The 21034-nt window shown below is 37.0% G+C and overlaps 1 protein-coding gene across 4 annotated transcripts in view; it reads right to left on the reverse strand.

The window, feature by feature from the left end:
- CCDC88C (coiled-coil and HOOK domain protein 88C) overlaps window positions 1–21034 on the reverse strand; it is an 86753-nt gene that overhangs the window by 60963 nt on the left and 4756 nt on the right. For all 4 annotated transcript variants that reach the window (XM_026713117.2, XM_026713109.2, XM_087922097.1 and 1 more), the window contains exon 3: window positions 7920–8028. In XM_026713117.2, coding sequence (XP_026568902.1) covers window positions 7920–8028 — 109 coding nt within the window. The remainder of the gene's footprint in view (window positions 1–7919; window positions 8029–21034) is intronic.

Here is a 21034-nt window from a genome sequence, read left to right on the forward strand (position 1 = left end):
CTGACCAGTTCTGGAGAATCGGTAGAGGAAATTTTGAGTAGTTTGGAAAACCGGCAAATAGCGCTACTGACTGGCCCCACCCCCATCTATTCTCTGCCTCCCGAGTCCCAGTTGATTGGCTGGGTCTTCTTTTGTTGCCCTGCACAGGAGAATGGAGCTGGAAAGCAGGTTAATGGGGTGGTGAGGGAATGGGATTTTGCAGTAACCTTCCCCCAGGAGTGGGTAGGGAAAGGGTATTGGTCCTTACCTGACATGCCTGTTCTCTTTGAGCTGTGAAGAACATCCAGTAGTTGGAGGTGCTTCAGTCTCTGCATGTTTAGGCTGGGCTTAATTTGTGGAATGCTCCCCCCCTCCACGGGACTCCTCCCCAGCGTTCCCCAATTTTGGCGAAGACAAGAGAAATAAATACCCTCGCCCTCAATACCCTAACAATTCATTGGCCGAAACAGGACCCCACCAGATGGAAAAAGGCTGGGGCTGGATTCCAGGTCAAAGAGAACAGGTGTGTCAGATAAGTACCAACGGCCTTTCTCCCATGAGGTATTCAGAGCATCCAATAGTGGGACATACCAAAGCTTGGCCTGTCCTATGGGAGGAACTCTGTCTGGCTTGGACTCCTTGCCTGGTCCCTGTGGACCCGTTGCAGAATTCTTCTGCCAAAGGAGGCCTCAGTGGATGCAAACACATCTATTTTATAATGCCTAATGAAGGGCAATAGAGAGGCCCAGGTTGCGGCTCGACAAATTTTAGTTATTGGTGCCTGCGTGGCCCACACTGCTGATGTTGCGGCGCTCCTTGTTGAATGAGCTGTTATGGCCCAGGCACCTGTAGTGATTGAGTCTGATATGTTTTTGCTATCACGGCCTGTAGCCAATGGCCTATTGTGGAAGATGAGGCCTTGCATCCCTGAGCGTTGGGCTGAAATGACACAAATAAAACTTCTGTTTTTCTGAAAGTTGCTGTGCGGTAAATATACACTGCTCAAAAAAATAAAGGGAACACTTAAACAACACAATGTAACTCCAAGTTAATCACACTTCTGTGAAATCAAACTGTCCACTTAGGTAGCAACACTGATTGACAATCAATTTCACATGCTGCTGTGCAAATGGAATAGACAATAGGTAGAAAGCATAGGCAGGTAGCAAGACATCCCCAATAAAGGAGTGGTTCTGCAGGTAGTGATCACAGACCACTTCTCAGTTCCCATGCTTTCTGGCTGATGGTTTGGTCACTTTTGAATGTTGGTGGTGCTGTCACTCTAGTGGTAGCATGAGACGGAGTCTACAACCCACACAAGTGGCTCAGGTAGTGCAGCTTATCCAGGATGGCACATCAATGCGAGCTGTGGCAAGAAGGTTTGCTGTGTCTGTCAGCGTAGTGTCCAGAGGATGGAGGCGCCACCAGGAGACAGGCCAGTACATCAGGAGACGTGAAGGCTGTAGGAGGGCAACAACCCAGCATCAGGACCACTACCTCCACCTTTGTGCAAGGAGGGACAGGAGGAGCACTGCCAGAGCCCTTCAAAATGACTTCCAGCGGGCCACAAATGTGCATGTGGCTGCTCAAATGGTCAGAAAAAGGCTCCTGTCCCTCCTTGCACAAAGATGGAGGTAGTGGTCCTGATTCCTGGCTCATGAATTAATTAGGGCATCCATCGGAACCCTGACAGCATAGGTAAGGCAATCAGATTTCTTATTAACTTACCTATATGCTGTAAGATTTCTATTTTTTCTATGCTATAAGATTTCTCTTGATGTTTAGCTACCATAGATTCACATGGCTCTCCTCCCAGAATGTTGAGTGTATGGAACATAGCCTTTTAAAAGTACTTTTTAATCTTTTCTTTTCTTATATCATGATCTCCAATGCCAGGGACTATATTTTTACAGACACAAACCATAAAAGGAATAAAATGGTGCTTGATTTTGCTTATTCCAATGCTAGACACCAATTCCTTGGAAATACATCATATAGATGCTACATTTGAAGTATAAATAATAATTAAAAAAAAAACTTCTGTCACTGGAATCATGCCTGACTCTGGAGAATCAGACCTATAAAAATCTCTTAAAAATAAGAAAAGATGCTGCTGAAAGCTGCTCGGGTGCAGATAATGAAGCTGTTAGTCCTTGCCCCACCATCTGCTATTCTCTGAGTGTTGAACGGAGGCTCCTTAGTGATGGACTTTCATGGATCCCTCTTCTTGTCCTTGACCTCTGGCTGGTGATAAGAACAGAAATAACAGGAACTTGCTGTCGTTTGCATCAACTAACATCTAATTATGGCCCAACAGCGAGTGTAGTGTGGTAACACAGAGAGGAGTACGTTTGCTTAACCCAAAACAATGTTAATCTTAACTAATAGAATGATCGTTATGATGTGTTTAAAATGTTAACATTTCATGAACTTGGAACGTGCAAAATGTGCTCTCTTTCCCTAAGCGAACAGATTTCTAGAAAGAGACACACACTTTCTAATCATGGCTGTTTGTAATTCCCAGGGGAATAGAGCCTTTGAAATTTTCCTTCAATGCAGCTGTTCCAAATAAGCAAAGAATTAACCCCAAACTGACCTTTCCCCCTCCTAATCAAATGAGTGTCCAAGTAACCACAATATTGTAGATCTCTTGTTAAATACAGATTATAAACTGTATCTCATCTCAAGCGCAATCTTCCACATAATCCTGTACAGTATTTGTTCTATGTATACTGTAGATGTGTCTAAGTAGTTTACTTTTATCTTGTTCTTGCAGTTCAATGCAATTAATTTGTGTTAACTCATGTTTATCAAATTTGACAGACAGGAACAACACCACAGAAAGCGAATTTTAGTTGGCAGAATACATGCCTTATTAAACCGGATTAAAGGAAGATCTCAATCCTGTCTTGGGTTCAATAAACCCTGGTTATCATGCCAAATTTCAGGGCACCTATTTAATATTCAAGGTAGAATAGAATAGAATAGAACAGAACAGAACAGAACAGAATAGAATTCTTTATTGGCCAAGTGTGATTGGACACATAAGGAATTTGTGTTTGGTACATATGGCCTCTGATTCAAAATACTGTGTTTTTATCTGTTTTTCAATGACTGCAAATCAGGCAACAGATGGGGTAAATGGTGCCAGCCAGAGGTGGCCCAGGTCATTTTGTTGGTTGAGGCAAAAACTAAAGCCCAAACTACACACCATATATCAAACACAGCTAAGAACTGACAGCTAGCTTAGTGGGTATTGCCTACAGGCAGTCCTTGACTTATGACCACAACTGGTCCCATAATATCTTGCTAAGACATTTGTTAAGTGGGTTTTGCCCCATTTTGCAACCTTTCTTGCCACAATTATTAAGTGAATCACTGCAGCTGTTAAGTTAGTAACACAGTTATTAAGTGACTCCTCCCTCCTCACGGGCTTTGCTTGCCAGAAGAGTGCAAAAAGTGATCACATGACCCTGGACATTGCAATCATCATAAATACGTGGCAGTTGACAAGCACCTAAATTTTGATCATGTGACCACGGGGATGATGCAACCATTGTGAGTGTAAAAAATAGTCATAAATCTCTTTTTGCAGTGTTGTTGTAACTTCAAATGGTCATAATCAAATGGTTTTAAGCAGAGGACTACGCGTATAACCCTGTTCTCTATAAATCCCTGCCATGTTATTAATATATTATTCTGGTAATAATAGCATATAATAATCAGAACCAGAATATCCTAGTTAGTGATGAATATGGCTTCAAATTTTTATGTATTGTTGACCTATAAATTAAGGCTTCCAAATTCTTGAAAACCACTAAATGTAGAGAGAGGGGTTCTCTGAATTTTTGGCTGCCTTTTAGGAGATACCTGTATTAAATCAGCACAGATCTGATAACCTTAAGGTATACTATTACTGATCCAAACCTTTGCTATTAAGGAGCTACTTGATTCCATAGCCATGCTGGCATTTTTTAAAAATGCATACATCCTGAAAAACATTAAATATGGATATTCTATCACATTGGACTAGTTAACATATTAGGAAAACTAAAACTGTTCTCTTATGAAGGGTTAAAATATAAAGCAGCTGTTACAAATTACTAATTTTGAATTTCATCTACTACAGAACAACACAAGTTAGAAAAGTCTCATTTTCTCTGCCCAACTAAGCAATAAATCAAAGGAAAAATGCCACCAGTCAAATACATTGAGGGTGAAAATTTCCTTTGAGGAAGTAACACAGCCTATTTCTATTGTTGCTTAGGAACCTCCAAAACTATTTCTATTGTTCAATTTAAATCAAGCACATTTTCACATAATAGCCGGTTTACCTCCAGCAAGTAAAAAAATAAAAAAATAAAAGTGCATTTTTAAAAAAATTCTGTGTTTTCTTTTAAAAATAAGATCCCAGAAAAAGTTAAAGAAAGCAGCAAATGGCACAACTGTTTTACGTGTTATTTAATTTTTCAAGAAACAAAACTGGATGCAGAATTTGAAGAACGTTCCATATTTTTACTTTGCTTTTTTTTTTAAAAAAAAGGGGGGGGTTTAAAATATTTGCTTCAGATAATGCCCGATTTGCACTCTGAAAAAACAAAAAGCCATTTCGGAGAGAAAGGCAGCAACTTGACAAAGCAGTAATTATAATTAAACAGACAGAGAATATAAAGAAAGAAAAACATGCCCAATCTTGCTATTGGGCCTCCAGCTATTACAAAGTGAAGATTTTTCTATTCAGTTTACTAGATTTATGAGATTGTAAAAAATAGAGCAGCAGCCTGGAACTGGCAAGATGCTGGAACTCAGCTGACCTTGAGATAAAGGTCAACATTTCTGTATTGGTCAGAAATAGTGCAGGGGAATCTCCATGATGTTTGATAGCAATCACGAGTGCAAAATAATCATCTTGACTGCAGGATTGTCATTCCTTAACAAATGTGGTCCACATTACCATTGTTCAATTTTGCTTTTCTGCATAACTCAGGGAATACAAAGCATTCATGATCGAGAGATAAATTAAATCACTCCATTCTTATTTCTGTTTTCTCAATTACTCTATGGAAGAAACAAGAAAACACATGTAATCTTTTCAGGGGCTCAGAATTCTGTGGCCAAAATTAATTTATAGTCATTTTAGAGTCCAGTCAACTAGGAGTCTCCAAAACATATTATCAGCTGACCAACATTTGCTGCATTATGGGAACACTTATAATAAATGCAAACTACAAATGAAGAATAGTCTGGTTCCCAGACACTGTACAATAGGAGTTCTCCATATGATTAAAATTAATCTACTATTGCTATGGATACTTAGAAATTAACTCTTCAACCTGTCACCTACTATATATTGTGATTATTTATTACCAGCTCTGATCAACTGCTTTAAAAGTTTGTTTTAAAAACATTCCTACAATTATATTTTCAACTACCATATTCAACTTCTTTTAATTATGATTTTTTTTTACTAATGAAGAAATTAGTAAAAATTTTACAAGGCAAGAAAATGCAAATTTTAATACAACTGAATTTAGCATATATTGCCTTTCTTGGTTACCATTGTTCTGCAGAATATAAATTGATTCTGAGGAAGACATAGAGCTTTAACAAAGGGTAAAGTCAGCGAAAAAAAAGAATAACAAGATGAAACATCAGCAGACAATTCCATAAAAGCCTACCCAGACATACTAATATTTTCTTCATGGACAAAAATTGTTTGCACAGAGTGTGATATTCAAAGCTGTAAAAATTTTTTCCTAATTTCTTCATTAGTAAAAAAAATCATAATTAATAGAAGTTGAATGTGGTGCTTGAAAATATAATTGTAGGAATGCTTTTAAAACAAACTTTTAAAGCAGTTGATAAGAGCTGGTAATAAATAATAACAATATATAGTAGGTGATAAGTGGAAGAGTTAATTTCTAAGTATCCATGGCAACAGAATATGAATGTACTGGAAATTCAGAATATGGAAGCTTCAAAGTTAGCTGGCTACAGAACTACTGGTACATCCCCAAATATGTGAATTAGATGAAAAAAGGAGAACTACCTTTGAATCATGTTTAACTCTGGATGAATGTCTGAATATATTCATGGAGATTTCTAGACAATAACATGAAAATGGCTTGGTACTGCCTTCTTTGGGGGGTTTTTCAACTTCTACTCCTATCTTACAGTTTCCCAACCAAACACAAGTCAGTCAGGCCTTACTTAGAATGAAAAATTAATTTTAATTCAGGTTAAATTAAAATTAAAAAAATAAAATCAATTGGATTTGAGCAATATTATGCTTCAAATTTTGATTCCAATCTTCTATTATATACAGTGACAGCTTTGGGGCCATCATCCATCCCTATCCAATGTAATGGAACTTGTGGATGACCTTGAGGAATGAAGGGGAGAGATGCTTCCTAGGAAACAATTAGATGAGAGAGGGAGGAGTCCTCATTGGCTTAATGGTCATAGAAAGAAACTTAGACCTCCCTAATGGATCAAGTAATTAAAAGAGATGATGTTAAAAGAGATGATGTTTGTGCCTTCAGTCTTGCAAGATTCTGTTAATGCAGCTTTACAATAAAGTAGAATTAACTCATCTACTCATGTTTCCTGTCTGGTTTATCTGCAAGGGCTGACAAGATTACAGGAAATCTTTTTTAAAGGATATAATTTTGAATAGAGATAATATTCTTGAAGGTTAAAATTATACCTCCTTTAGTACTCACATTCTGATCATTCTGGTAACCAAGAAAGTTATCAAGACATTATACAGGAATAAGTTTTATAAGTTGAAACAAAGTAAAAATTACAAATTAGCTCAATTATAATTTACTAGATTGTATTTCAGATAATACAGATATCAGGATTTCCCCACCAATTTAAGTCTGAGTGTTAGCGTCAGTGAAATAATGGTAGAGTGTGTTATAGTAGTTAATTTCCTGATCAATCTGAAACTAAAGTATACACTGCTGGATAATTTGAGTGGTATGAGCTTAAGACTGTTCAACCATAAAATAATGTTCAAGCTCTAGATGTGCTCATCCAGGTGAACAGAAAATGTTAGATAAGGACCAGTGATTTGCTCTAGCTAATAATAACATATCATTATGATACTTCATTTAACTTTAAACTGCCAATGCCACCTCCATACAGAGGAATCTATTTACGTAGGTTCTATTTTAGACGACATTAGGCTTTTTCATTAAAAACAATTAATAGTTATAAATTTTATATAACTTGACATGACTTTTACAAAAAAAGACTGACATTACTCATATTATAAAAGTTTAGCCTGAAACTGTGTCTGTAGCTTAACCAGTTATACAATCTAAAAACATACAGGAAATCTTCAATTCGCATTCTTAATCTGCTACTGATATGTGCTTTCCATGTAATCATTTCAGTCTAAATCAAGCTACATAATGATTTAACTAAGAAATCAAAAGAATCTGGCTCAACAATGGATGCTCTGATAGACCATTCTTGATAGACCAGACTTTAGTTACCCAAAATATCATTTTTCTAGATAGGCTTTACATGAATAAGAGTTTAAAAAGATTTTATTATACCAAATTCATGTCCCAAAGTTGCTTTTCCAAATGCAACTGGACTTTCTTGGGGTTTTTTTTCTCCTCAAGCTTTTTATCCAAGAAGCTTCTTTAAGTTCCTTTTTTTCCCCAAGGAAAAAAAAAGCCAAGAATGTCCAGTAATACAGATTACGGTGAATTTGCTGCATGTCTATGGAGATTCTCAAATCATTCCTGTGAAGCAAATGTCTGCACTTTTATAGGGATCAGGATTTTTCATCAACATGTTTCAAGGATCAGAACATTAATTGAAAATTTCAGCAAACACAGCTATCTCTGGTCTTCTCTTTTTACAAAATGTTTATAGTATTTTTCTGGCAGATGGTATTGCAGATAAATGCGTGTATATACATATACCTGATAATAGGTTTTGATGTTCCTGACCAAAATAGTGAGGTTTTGAATCCGTAGGTTTACATCATTGTTGACGTGCTCATTGAAGCGTTGGTTTGTTGGCCGTGGATCTCTGTAAGAAAAAGATTAGTATTTAGAACAGTTGCACCAATTTGAAAATTAAACAGTTTAAATAAACTATTATTAAAACATTTCCCGACTTAAATGTCTTCACTGTAACCTGATGCTCAAAACTTCTAGGAAGGTTAACAGAATAGAGTGATAGAATTCTTGTTAAAGAGATAAAACTCATGAATCTTATCTACTTCCTCCAACTAGCACACATATGCAATTGGAAGAACTTGGACATCCAACTTTAAATATGCTACAATATAATTTCTGTTCTCTCCAAGAATTCTCAGAGTTTCTAGTCTGATATTTCTGAAAGATATCAATGTTGTAGCAGGCACTGAATGATGATAGTTCAGAAATGCCACTGGTAGTGTAATGTCTTTTTCTCAGTGCAGTAGTTTCACTGGGTACATAATATCTGTGCTACTTTCTAAATTAATCTAGAGTCCTGGCATTCCCTGATGATCTCCTATCCAAATACTAAAACAGGTCCAACTTTTCATGGTTTCTAACATGGCTGACACAATCGTTTTCCTCCTGTACTTGCTTCACTACATATACTGAGTTTTCATTGATGGGTGTATCATTTTAAAATTCCACTTTCCACCTGTGCACTATAAATCATACAAGTTGTATAATTAATTATATACCCTGTATGTACAGTATATTGGCTCATATATCATTCACTTTAGGTTGCAGCTGTCATCTAGACCAGTTATTTCTCAACCTTTGGTGAGTTTGGGATGTATAGACTTCAAGGTCACGCAGCTGGATTTGGACAGGGTTGGGTAACATTGTCATTGTCTAGATCAAAATTAATGATAGTGAATAGTATCAATATAGTCTGCAGATGAAATAATGTGATTTTTTAAAAAAATAATCCAACTAGTAATCACTTAGCAAGCAATAGTGGTTTTTATTGTCCACTTTGAGAAAGGACTGAAGAGCAAGTTCACATCAGTCTGAACATAACTTCTTAGATCACTGTTTCTCAATCTTCGCCACTTTAAAATGGGTGGAGTTCAACTCCCAGAATTCTAGGACTTAAAGCCCACCCATCTTAACATGGCCAAGGTTGAGAAACACTGTCCTAGACCATCCCACAACATTAGCATATAGATTAGGCAAGTGACATCTTCATTATATCTAGCTAATTATATTTACAATGCACAAAACCTAATCACAATAGTAGTCTATATAGAAGAAAAGCAAAATACCACTCACACATCATCACAAAATCTCCAGAACCAGAAAACCTACAAACTTGAAATTTGACACGTATGTTCCTTTTGGCTTCTAGGTGCTCACTAAGAAAGGATTTTTCAAAATGACTATCAGAGCATTAGTATTTTGTATATTATTATTAACACGCTCTGATGCTAAGGAGTTCTTACTCCCCCTCCCCACCAGAAAAGAAATCTGTTCCAAATGCAAAACACAAGCAGAGGGGAGGAGTTTCAGTTTCAGAGCAGCAAGCAGCTTCAGTACAGAACAGTTGAGCTAAGCCACCCCCAGGCTCCTTGCTATCTCCTTCTTGCTCACAAAGCAAATACTGTTTCAGTTTCCAAACAGCTCTTGATTCTCTCAAACACTGAGAGGATGCTAACCAGATGAATACCGATGGATGCTGGTGGGCAGAAGTACAATTTTTCCCCTTCCCACCCCCCAAAAAACTAAGCCTGATCATATAGTTCCGTAGCAAAGCACAGGTATAGAGCTAGTTAAGTAATAAAGCTTAAGAGCAATTTGTATAATAATGCATGGCAGACATTCACTTTGAATAGGGTTTAAGTTAAACCATGTTTTTTAACATATTTGGAAGTTTCATCTAATAGTTAGAATGCTAGACTTTGATTGTGAAGACCCAAGTTCAAATCCCCAAACAGCTACAAAATTCACTGAATGACTTTGTATCAGTAATCTATCTCATTCCTGTTCCAGTATATAATACGAGAAAAGATAGGGTATAAATGCAAAAAAAAACAAAACCCTCTTAATCACACTTTCTTGTTATAAGCCACTCATCAAATCTACTGACTAAAATATATCAAACTCAGGTTAGTATTTAGTTGCTAATATATTAAAATATATTGTGTTATATTATGCTAATAATATAAAAAATATCCACAAACCCTACAAGCGTTCAGGCTTGGACAAATATGAGCAAAGTAAGCACACATAATTCAGATTCAATTTCCATGATGATAGAGAAAGAAATGCTGTTGTAACTACAGAGGCTACATCAATGGTGAGGCTGGAGACCTGCCCAGCAGTAGGACTTTTTCCTGCCCTGCCTCAGGCCACTATCTTAACAGGAGGCATTAAGTATGCAGACAAGTGAGGAAAGCAGCTATTCACTAACAAAAGAAAAGCTGTAATTAAGAGACATTTAATGCAATTCATCTGCATGACAGAAATCAAATGCAAATGCAAAATAATAATTTAAAGAACTGTAGGAAGTGATGGCAAAAGCAGATCCCTCAGGCTTTGAAAAGATGTCTGGAAAAGATTACTACTTAAAACTTTGGGATCTAGATTGTTAAAGCAGCTTCACTGTGTAAAAGATACAACTTGGCCGTGAAGCAGCAAAACTGACTGTCAACCCAACATTTGTAACTCCTTTTTTCTCTCAGAGACTTCAGCTTTATTAAAGTCTAGCCAAAAGGATCACCATATCTGACAGTGAAATGGAAGAACAAAGGTGTTATGGGCAATTTTAAGATATGGAACAAGAAGTAGTTTATATACCTGTCCTTTCTCTTATCATCCACCATGCCAAAACAATCAACCTTTGAAAAAGGGAGAAAGACTTACTTCATACTGCTATATCAACTAGGAAAGCATTAGATACAGAAGTAAAAGTAGCATTCCGGGCAACTTGACAGCTAAGGCTATATTATCTCTTTTCTATTGACAAGGAAATGGAAAAAGTGGCTTGATTCCATCCCAGATGCTGGAGTTTGCTTCTCTGCTCTAAGAAGCAAGGGTCTGCCACTCATTAATATCAGCATTCTCAAACATCTGGCTCATGGAGTTATTTTGCACCACTTGGCATTATCTCAGCTCAAGCTGGGGCCTGCCCACACCAGCGCTCCTACTCCTCCCTTCTAGCTTTAGGGTGAGAAGTATGGCTCCATAGCCAGATGGGATAGGCTAAAGCTGTAGGAAGGAGTTACACAAGGCAATCACAGACAGGTTATGACTTTTATTGACACTTTTGCTCTGATGGGCCCTTCTCTCCATAAAAATAGCAATATATTAAAATGTGTATTTCATATGATTTTATTTAAAACATTTGCCTAGCTACCCAACTTAAATCAAACTCTGGGTGGCTTACAATTAAGAATATAACACCAAATGAAAGCTAAAAACCGAAAAGCGAAACAAAATGTCTGGCAATACAGCCATACCTCCCAGAGACAATGAACATTCTCTCCTACTCTAAGTTATCCTATTCTATCCCAGTTGCCAACTTTAAGATGATTGGACAATTCCCAGAATTCTCTGGCCAGAATGAGTTGAAGTATGAGTTTTTAATGTCAGAAGACTGCCCCATCCCAAAGCCTATAAAATATTATCATTTTAAATGCTCTCCTGAAAATTAAAAGGGTTGGGGCCCTGTTAATCTTCCAGGAGGAGGTCCTCCCCATAAAGAAGAGACTGTAATGGAAAAGGCCCACAAAATGCTAATGTTTAAGGGAAAGGACCTGAAGCATGTCCACTTTATTCATTCTGATAGGATGGGATGATATTTCTCAGGGACAGGAAGTCACACAGATATCCTGCTCCTGACTTTAAAGGTGATAGCCAGTGCTTTGAATTGCACCCCTGAATGAAACTGGGAGGCGATGAGTCTGTACAACAGGGATGCAATATGGGCAAACTTGAGGCCCCCAACACTTTAATATTGTCTCCATGGTTTTACAGATAAACAGTAAATGATATGTTTATAAGTACTGTTTAATGATAATAATCAGTCATTGCCAATTAATTATATCTGCGGTGTACCTTCAGAGTTACTATGTTACTATGTCTTTATACTATGTCCACAGGTAATAAGATAATTGGCTTTGTGTTCAAATGATGTGCTTTTGTCTGTTTTTTATTAAATATGTTTAACTGTTATTGTGTTGACATTACTAGTCAGAAGTGTAGTATCAAAAGGTGGGAATTACTGAATTATCTTGGTGGCATTTAATATATAATTAAACTTCTAATTTGAATAGTATGTGTATTTTATTTGTAGGTTATGTGTTTTATTTATTGGATATATTTTCAAGGAAAGGAAAGATGTGAAAATAAGTAACTTCTAACTTCATTTCATGCCTATGCTGCGTAATGGGTGCAATGCATCCCAGTGACCAAGGAAGCTAGCTATACTGGTGTTTCCTTGCATGGTTATGGGTACTATTGCCTTTTGACCTGCTCCAACAGGGCCTGGAGGCAATGGTTGTGGCAGAGGGAACTGGCAGAAAGCAAGCACAACTCAGGCATTATACAAGTAGGGAGGGAGGAGGATGGCCAGGACCTGTTTTGGAAAGGAGTCAGCGGCACCACCACCTAGAGCAGGGGTGTCCAACCTTGTCAACTTTAAGACTTGTGGGCTTCAACTCCCAGAATTCCTCAGCCAGCTTTGCTGGCTGAGGAATTCTGGGAGTTGAAGCCCACAAGTCTTAAAGTTGACAAGGTTGGACACCCCTGACCTAGAGCTTGAATACTTGAGGTTTTACCCTTTCCAGCTGGTCTCCACATAAAAGTTTGCATCTGTCATACCCCTCCCAGCACAAACTGGAGCAAAATGTTCTCTTCATATGCCCCTCCTTGGTTATTAGCAAGGAGGGGCATCTGATCAGATCTAAGATGGATTATTTTAAGGCTGCACATATTCACCAATTTTGCAACCAGATAGAGTTATTTGTGGTTCATTTCTTCCCCCTGCCTTTTCTCCTGCTGTCAAAAATGCAGCTGCTGGCAGGGCCCTTCTAGCAGATGTTTGAAGAAACCTCTATGGATTATTGCAAAGCTGTCTCAGAACAGCTGCTAAATCTATCCGTTAAGTATTAGCAGGTGCTGGGCTACTCACACTCTGAGCATTAAGTACATTTTAATAACAGTAGCAGGGGCTGGCATATGGAAGAAAAATAAACAGAAGTCAAGTGTAACATTAAAGCTCTTCACTGCACTGCAGCAGTCCCTTGTAAATATCACAAGCTTTCTTCCATCTCTATTACTGGTGGCCCCCAAGGCTGGAAACGTTACTCTAGATCCAGTAAGGCAAACTGATACCGAATGCAATATTACTCTTTTTAGAAAAAATAGCTAGGAAAGCCATAGGACACCCTTGAATTCCTATAAATCTCCTTTTTCTAAGTTAGTTTCAAGACTGAGCCACAACTTCTAAAGTCAGCAGCAGCAGCAGCAAATGGACCTAATAATCTTCCTCTTATTTTCTGCACAACTACTATGAGGTGGGTTGGGTTGAGAATGACTGGCCCAAAGTTACCAACTGGCCTAGAACTCAGTTTCCTGGGTTCTAGGCCAGCATCTGGACCACCACACAAAATAACAGAAAATATAACACTAAACACTAAGGGGCTACAAAAATGGATGGGAGAAGTACAAACATTTGCAGTTGACTACAACATGCAAGGTTCACGTGGGTTGATCTAATAGCCTTTGGTCATGGGGGGAGGGGGAGAATGTCTTATCCTTCCTGGAAAAAAAGAATTCTATTCTATTCTAAAAGAAGCAAATTAGTCAAATCCTACATCTTAAACTGACACCATTCATTTGGTTACTAACTGATTGGGCAATATTTAACATTCTGCTTTATTGCAATTTTGCTGCACGCCATTCTAACTAAAAATCAGTTTGATTTTTATTTCAGCTCCTGCTGCATAAAACTTATTTGTCCTTAAAGTATTCCAAGTTACTTATTTTATGTGCTGCCAAAGGTTTACATTTCTAGAATATACGACATCTAATGGGATGTATAGCACTTTGGAAATAATTCACAGGACAGAAGATGTTTTATAAGATACAGAAATGTGTCACAGTTGCATTTTTGCAAACTCTGAAGCATCTTCTCCCAAGTCTCTGCACAGCTCTAGCTTCTAAAACAACTTCTGTCTGTGCTGAACTTTGCAAGAAAAGAACAGGCAGAGAACCCTGGGAAGGAAGGGATGGCAAATAATATCCGTACTGAATCTCACGGTTTTCAAATGACTAATTATAACGTCTATTCCACTGCAATTAAACTGACTCTAAGCAATTACCAAGTCAGATTTCTCTTGATGTGGAATGATGGTAACAAGCAAGAACACACTATCATTATGATTAATTTTTGTTTATATTACTTGATGAGCCATTAAAAAGTTCACCAACAATACTGTTTTAAGATATACAAGTTTAATCTATTCTTATATTAATTCTATTATCAATATAAATTATATCTACGAAATTTGTCTGTTTGGCATTTTTTTCATATTAAGACAGACTATCATTAACAAAGGATGACATAAAAAGTTATATATATATGGAGTGAGGTTCAAGTGAATATTCTGCTTCCAGGCTTTTCATGTTAACAAGACCACAATTATAATTTTACCCTATAGATTTTTTTCCTAATTGGAATAGGAGCTTCCAACATTTTGGCTGAGAGTATGAATACTTCTAACATGACTTAGAAGCAGTGGTCTGAAACTTGAAAGCACAAGTGTGGCACATCACTGCAACTATTAAAACAGCTAAAGTTTATTTCAGGATTTTGTGCAATCTAAAACATTCAAATCAGTTTCAAAGAGCTACGTTAAAGATGCAAGTACATTATGGAGTCAACTTTTTAAAACTAGCTCATTTCCAGGATCCTGTTGAAGGCAGGGAAAAAAGTGCTTGCTAATATAGCACACCTACAGATTCAGAAGTATTTCTTCCAAATCATTTTCAAAATATGTACAACCTTAATTCAAGCTGTTAAACTCTCAGTAAATAAATTCAACTCAATCTAAACCTTCAGGATTAGGAATATGTCTTTTTCATCACATCAGGAAAAGCTATCTGAAGAATATGAATAAAAAGAATTTAAAAAAATTAACAAGCAGAGAGCATGCTTCAAAGGATCACCCATATTTTCCAATGTGTGCATTTGTGGGATCTGCTGGCTTTTCAACAGACTCAGATGGCTGACAGTACTGAGATGGGAAAACAAGAATGCAACACAATAGCACAACACAGGACCGAATGAGGAGCCAATATAAACAATTCAGCTTCTGCTGATATAATCCTATCATAATAAATTATTTCCGATAGCCAATTTTGATTGCTTCAAATAATATCATGTCATAGTGGAAAATATTCTAAAAAGCAAATACGTCTAATATTTGTATTAAACATCAATACTAACTGACATTTCAATACATAAGTTAATAAGATATCTCTGTGTTTCTCAGCCATGGCAACTTGAAGGTGGGTAGACTTCAACTTCCAGAATCCCCCATCTATCTAATATAAAATGGCATAAAAAGCTTTTTTATATTATCAAGATCTCCAAATGTGTTGGCAATTTTAGGAAGGGGCAGCTGTTATACAAGCACTCACAATAACACTGGCAGAGAGAAGTTACAAACTTCAATTTGCAATATGCATTTCTAAGAACTTAATGCATAATTAGATAATCTTATAACCAAGTGCATATATATTTCAAGGAATTCTTTGTATGGCGAATCATTTGCAAATATATTCTAGTACCCTTGTTCCAGCTATGCCTGAAAAGGAGAAAGTAAACTTTTCTGCAAATAAAATTTACTATTATATTTACATCAAGCCTTTCTGCTCAAATCAAGATGATAAGAATAGAAAGCCAGCCTTTATTTCAAACAGGCCCATGCAGGGTCTACTAGGTTCCATTAAAGTCCCATGTGAAGTCCCATGTGAATTAACTAACTAGCTAGCTAGCTAGCTAACTAACTAACTAACTAACTAAATCTATATTCATTCATTTATTCATTCATTCCATGGATACTACTAGGCAATAGCTAAATCATACTGTATCACTCACAACATTAATTACTCTGAGTACTATACTGACAACAGTGGGGCTTTGAGAAGTTCAAAGCATCTATCTTTTATCTGCCTGCATTTTGGCAGTTCAAATCCCACCAGGCTCAAGACAGACTCAGCCTTCCATTCTTCTGAGGTGGGTAAAATGAGGACCCCGCTTGTTGGGGGCAATATGCTGACTCTGTAAACCGCTTAGAGAGGACTGTAAAGCACTGTGAAGTGCCATATAAGTATTAGTGCTATTGCTATCTAATGTTAAGACAACTGGTAACCTCAGAACATTTTGGATCCAGCATTATTTAGCACATCTTAGTCATTTGGTTCCAGTTGGCACTGTTTTATGGAACCCACACAACTATGTATAGCAGCACATTTGTTCATAGTACACAATTAATCTTATGTTAAACCTTGAAAAAAATGATGGCCATGTTGTTCGATGAGTAACCTTTGAATGGAATCCAAGAACCTATGATCCTGTCTCAACTACTTTATAGTACACACTGAGAACTAATCATCTTCCATGTAGCGTAAATTCATGGATATTTTCCAGTAAGTCAAAGACTCTTTAAAAAAAAAATTCCGAAAAGTTGGAATTCCTAATGATAAACAAAATAAATCATTATTCAAATAGTTTAACAACCCTCTTCTTCTGAAACAATAAAGGAGTTTTAGGTTTTTCAGCTTACCACCTGGGAACTATTTATAAAAGATTAAGGACTGATACTATCACAATACAAGTGACTATGAAACACTGGAGGGCTAGAAGATTGTCTTACAGGTATCAATTTACTTACTGCTTTTTATTCTGTGTTGAGCAATTTTGTACCACCATAGAACCTTTTCTATGAGACAGTAAGAATTGCTTTCTCAGTTTAAAGATCTAACAAGATTTTTCCCAACCCATTCTTGTAGTTAACACAAAGATATCGTAGAAAGGCAACCATACTTTACGGGCTCCCAAAGGTATTCTATACAGATTATTTTGAAAGTGGAAGATTTAAAAAAAGACCAACTCTTCTAATAATCCAGATCCGAATGTGGTATGTACATTAATATACCAGAATACTGCTGTACTGTATAATAGTACACTAGAGTACTGCAGTGGCTCAGGTGCTGACTTAGATTGAGGAAACTCAAATTCAAATTTCCCCATTTTACTATGGTGATCACTTTATGATCTTTGACTAGTAACATTCAGCCAGATCCACCTAAGGTAATTAAGGGTAATTAGGAGAAACCTCTATGTAAACTTTGAACCTTCTGCAAAAATAAATATACTTCCTGTCATTTTATATCATATCTGTTGCTGGGCATAGGTTAAAAAAAAAATCCATTTGACAACCACAGTTATAACACTATAGGTGGGCTCCATATACTAAGTACCAATCGATATACTTGACTAGAAAGTAAGATGCTGTTGGGCTCAAAATCTCAGCAGCCTCAGCCTGGAGCTCATAGGAATCTCCGCAAGGTCTAAAGAACATTAAGCAATAAATCAAGAAGTACAAATCTATCACCAGTAACTTGAAATCTTTTTTTATGGATTATATGATTATTAAATTTGTTATGGCCAGCCATTCTGGACCGCTTTACATCAGATTATACAATTAAAAACACTCTCCATTTTACAACCCTGTAATCCCTTTATTCAGGGTAGAGTGGGGGTGACTAAATTGAGTTAAGCATTTACTGGCTGGATGCCCTTCCTGACACCATGCAAGGTTCACAGATTTTTTTTCTTTGCACCCCAGGAGATAAAGATCTGCCATTACCTAGGATTGAACCCTCAACCTTCTGAGTGGGAGGCGAGCTTCTTCACATTAGGCCACCATATAGCTCATATCAAACTATGCAATTCCACAAGAACACTTATACCAGACTTGGAACCAGGTCTTAAGGGCCATCTGGAACTAAGACAATAGAGGGGGCTGTTCCAAAAGGTGGAAATAGCAACACAGAAGCTGTACTCCCTTAGTCCTACAACATAGCAGCCATTGAGGGGACTTGACATGTCTATGTGGATGTACAGAGATGTGTATTCCTCCAGATAACAGGCCCTATGCCATGAATATTGGTCAGAAGTAAACAAAGAAAGAGGGGTTTTTGGGGGGTGGGGTGGGGTGTAACAATCTGGGTATAAATTTTCAACCAAGATCAAAGAAAACACAGATAGGGCAGAAAATACTACCTTAAATGAAGAGCGTAAACAAGAATCAATCTCCAGCAATCAGAAAAGGAAGGTTAGTTCATGCCATTACAAACCTCAAGAGGTAGAACAATGCCGTTTTGGTAAAGTAATGCATACCTCCTGAAGACACATCATTGCACAAAAACAAGGAACAGGATTGGGCCGTTAACAAGATGCTATTACTGCATTCCTAATACAGGTTCACATGGGTTTCAAAGTGTTATTATTGAAATTCACACTATCAGGTCAAATTGAATCAGACTTAAGGATACCGGCTATAAAATAAACAAATTTATTTTATCAATTTATAACAAATTTAATAATCCAATAATCCAATAAAAAAGATTTCAAGTTACTGGTTTGTGCTTCTTGATTTATTGCTTAATGTTCTTTAGACCTTGGGGAGATTTCTATGAGCTCCAGGCTGGGGCTGCTGGGATTTTGAGCCCAACAGCATCTTACTGGCTGAAACACATTTAATACAACACATGATATTCCTTTGAAAGGTAATATAATTTAATTTGTACTGAGATTAGGAAATCATTTGGTAAATTAATGTGGCTGTTAATTTAGGACTGCTAATCTATAGTTGCCCTAGAACTCAATTTACTATAGTCATGTATGCATGTATGGTATGTATGTATGTATGTATGTATGTATGTATGTATTTAAAACATTTTTGTAGCCACCGAGCTTTCAACCAACTCTGGGCAGGTTGGTTTATTTATACCATTTATTTATTACGTTTTAAATAGTTAATAATTATAGTATCCTAAGTACTCAAAATCAACACAATTCTTTGTAATAAACTAAAAATGTGGTATAGATTGGACATTAATTTACTGAAAGTTAAAGTATGGCTATAAATAAACTCAGAAAAGTTGTCAGGAGTGGAATAAGCATGAAAGGTCTAATTCACAGCTGGTGTTGTTATAGCAAAATCTTTACAGTGTTTAACAGATCATTCAAAAGGCGGTAATGTCCATTAAATCCAAATTTACATATTTTTGCCTCAAGTTATGTCTTTGTGTAATTATGTCATAGTCATAAGTACATCATTTGCAACAAAACCATTTATGGAATAAACCCTATAATTAATAGACACCCCCTCCTCAAATTTAATAGGTTCCCAGTCTGTTAAATGGAAGCGAGACTCTGGAAGGAAAATATCTTCACTGTACCTGACACTTGCTAAACAGAGGACTATTGAACCTAGAGCTTACTCTATTTCTACAATTAATGATCATGCACAATTTGCTCCTGTATGTAGCCAGTCAACAAATAGGTAAAAGGACTTGAAAGTGGTTTAAGTTCAACAGGAAGTGCAATTTTTGCAGGTTAGATCAGCTTCTTGAAAATAGTTTCCTTGATTAACTGCAACAGAAAAACATATTCAGTGTGTGTGTATGTGGGGAGACTGCCAGTATCAATTATTGTTTCAAATTTTCTATCATATATATTTAAATTTGTTACTGTATTTGAAAAAATGAGTCTCCTTAAGAGATCTAAAGTCATCACAACCTACGGAAGTCTTCTTGAAAGTATGCTGCTAGATTATACCACAGCCAGTCCTTGCTCAGTGACCCTAAATGGGACCAAAATTTCTGCCACTAAGGAATATGGTTGGTAGGCACTGACTGTCATTTATGAATGATGAGGCAATAGGAAGGATTCCCCAAGTTGACATGGAGAGTATCTGTCAGCCAGCTTTCTTTTGACAAAGCTCTGGGGGTAGATACCATACTTGTAGAGATACACAAAGTTGTGGTCCTGTATTTATAGAGAAGCTCAATAAGTTATTCCAGTATTTCTGGAAGCAAGGACTCATTCCTGCAAAACAGTTCACCCATTTCGATGAGACTTATCTTTGTAGAATATTAGGCATTGGATGGTCAGATAAAGTACTAGGCACTGATATTGTCTAAATAATGTCTACCATCAGTTCACACACTGCTGATGGGAACACAGAACCAATGGACAGATCATGCCATCTCAATACTGGATGAGAGATACTCAAGCAGTTCCTTTTGGGAAACAACCTGCTGGAAAACACTCATATGGAAGGCAGAAAAAAAAAGTGCCAGAAACGTACATTAAAGGTCTCCCTCAAGCTGTAAAACAGGGGTGTCAAATTCGCGGCCCATGGGCCGGATGCGTCACATGCTGGCCCCACCTGGTTTAGCAAAGCGGAAAAAAGTCCCAATACGTCATGTGATGCTGCCGTGACAAGGCGAGTTTGACACCTCTGCTATAGAACATCTTAGATGAGGGATAATTTTTTTTACAGCTTTCTACTTATAGCATGGATGAATAATCTGCATTACAACAGTATATGCTATTCAAACACAGCTTGAATAACTATATTCTATTCAAAGAAGCAAAGTAATGTGTACTCTGCCATTTTTACTATGCTAACAGCAAAAAACTCACATTCAGATAATTATCAGAATAATTTTTGAGACTCAAGGGAAAAACCACAAGGTGTAGCTACATGCCAAAAGAATATACCTGTTTTCTAAAAAATAACCCCACAATCTTGCAAAACGTGCTGTCAAATTTTGCAAAAGACCATGCAACAATGTATTGATTTTTTTTAATCACAGACCTTAATAACAGACTTGCCGGGGTGGGTGGGTGGAGGTTTATTCTTATTTTAAAAGGTCAGACACAGAAAAGAAACGAGGAAGAGGAAGAAAAACCTGTGCTTCACAGTGGAGAAATAAGTACTTTGAAAAGCCTGAACAGCTAGCCAGAAAGGTCA

Source organism: Pseudonaja textilis, chromosome 1 (assembly GCF_049901715.1).
Source record: "Pseudonaja textilis isolate UNSWEBS1 chromosome 1, rPseTex1.2, whole genome shotgun sequence".
Classification (NCBI taxonomy): domain Eukaryota; kingdom Metazoa; phylum Chordata; class Lepidosauria; order Squamata; family Elapidae; genus Pseudonaja; species Pseudonaja textilis.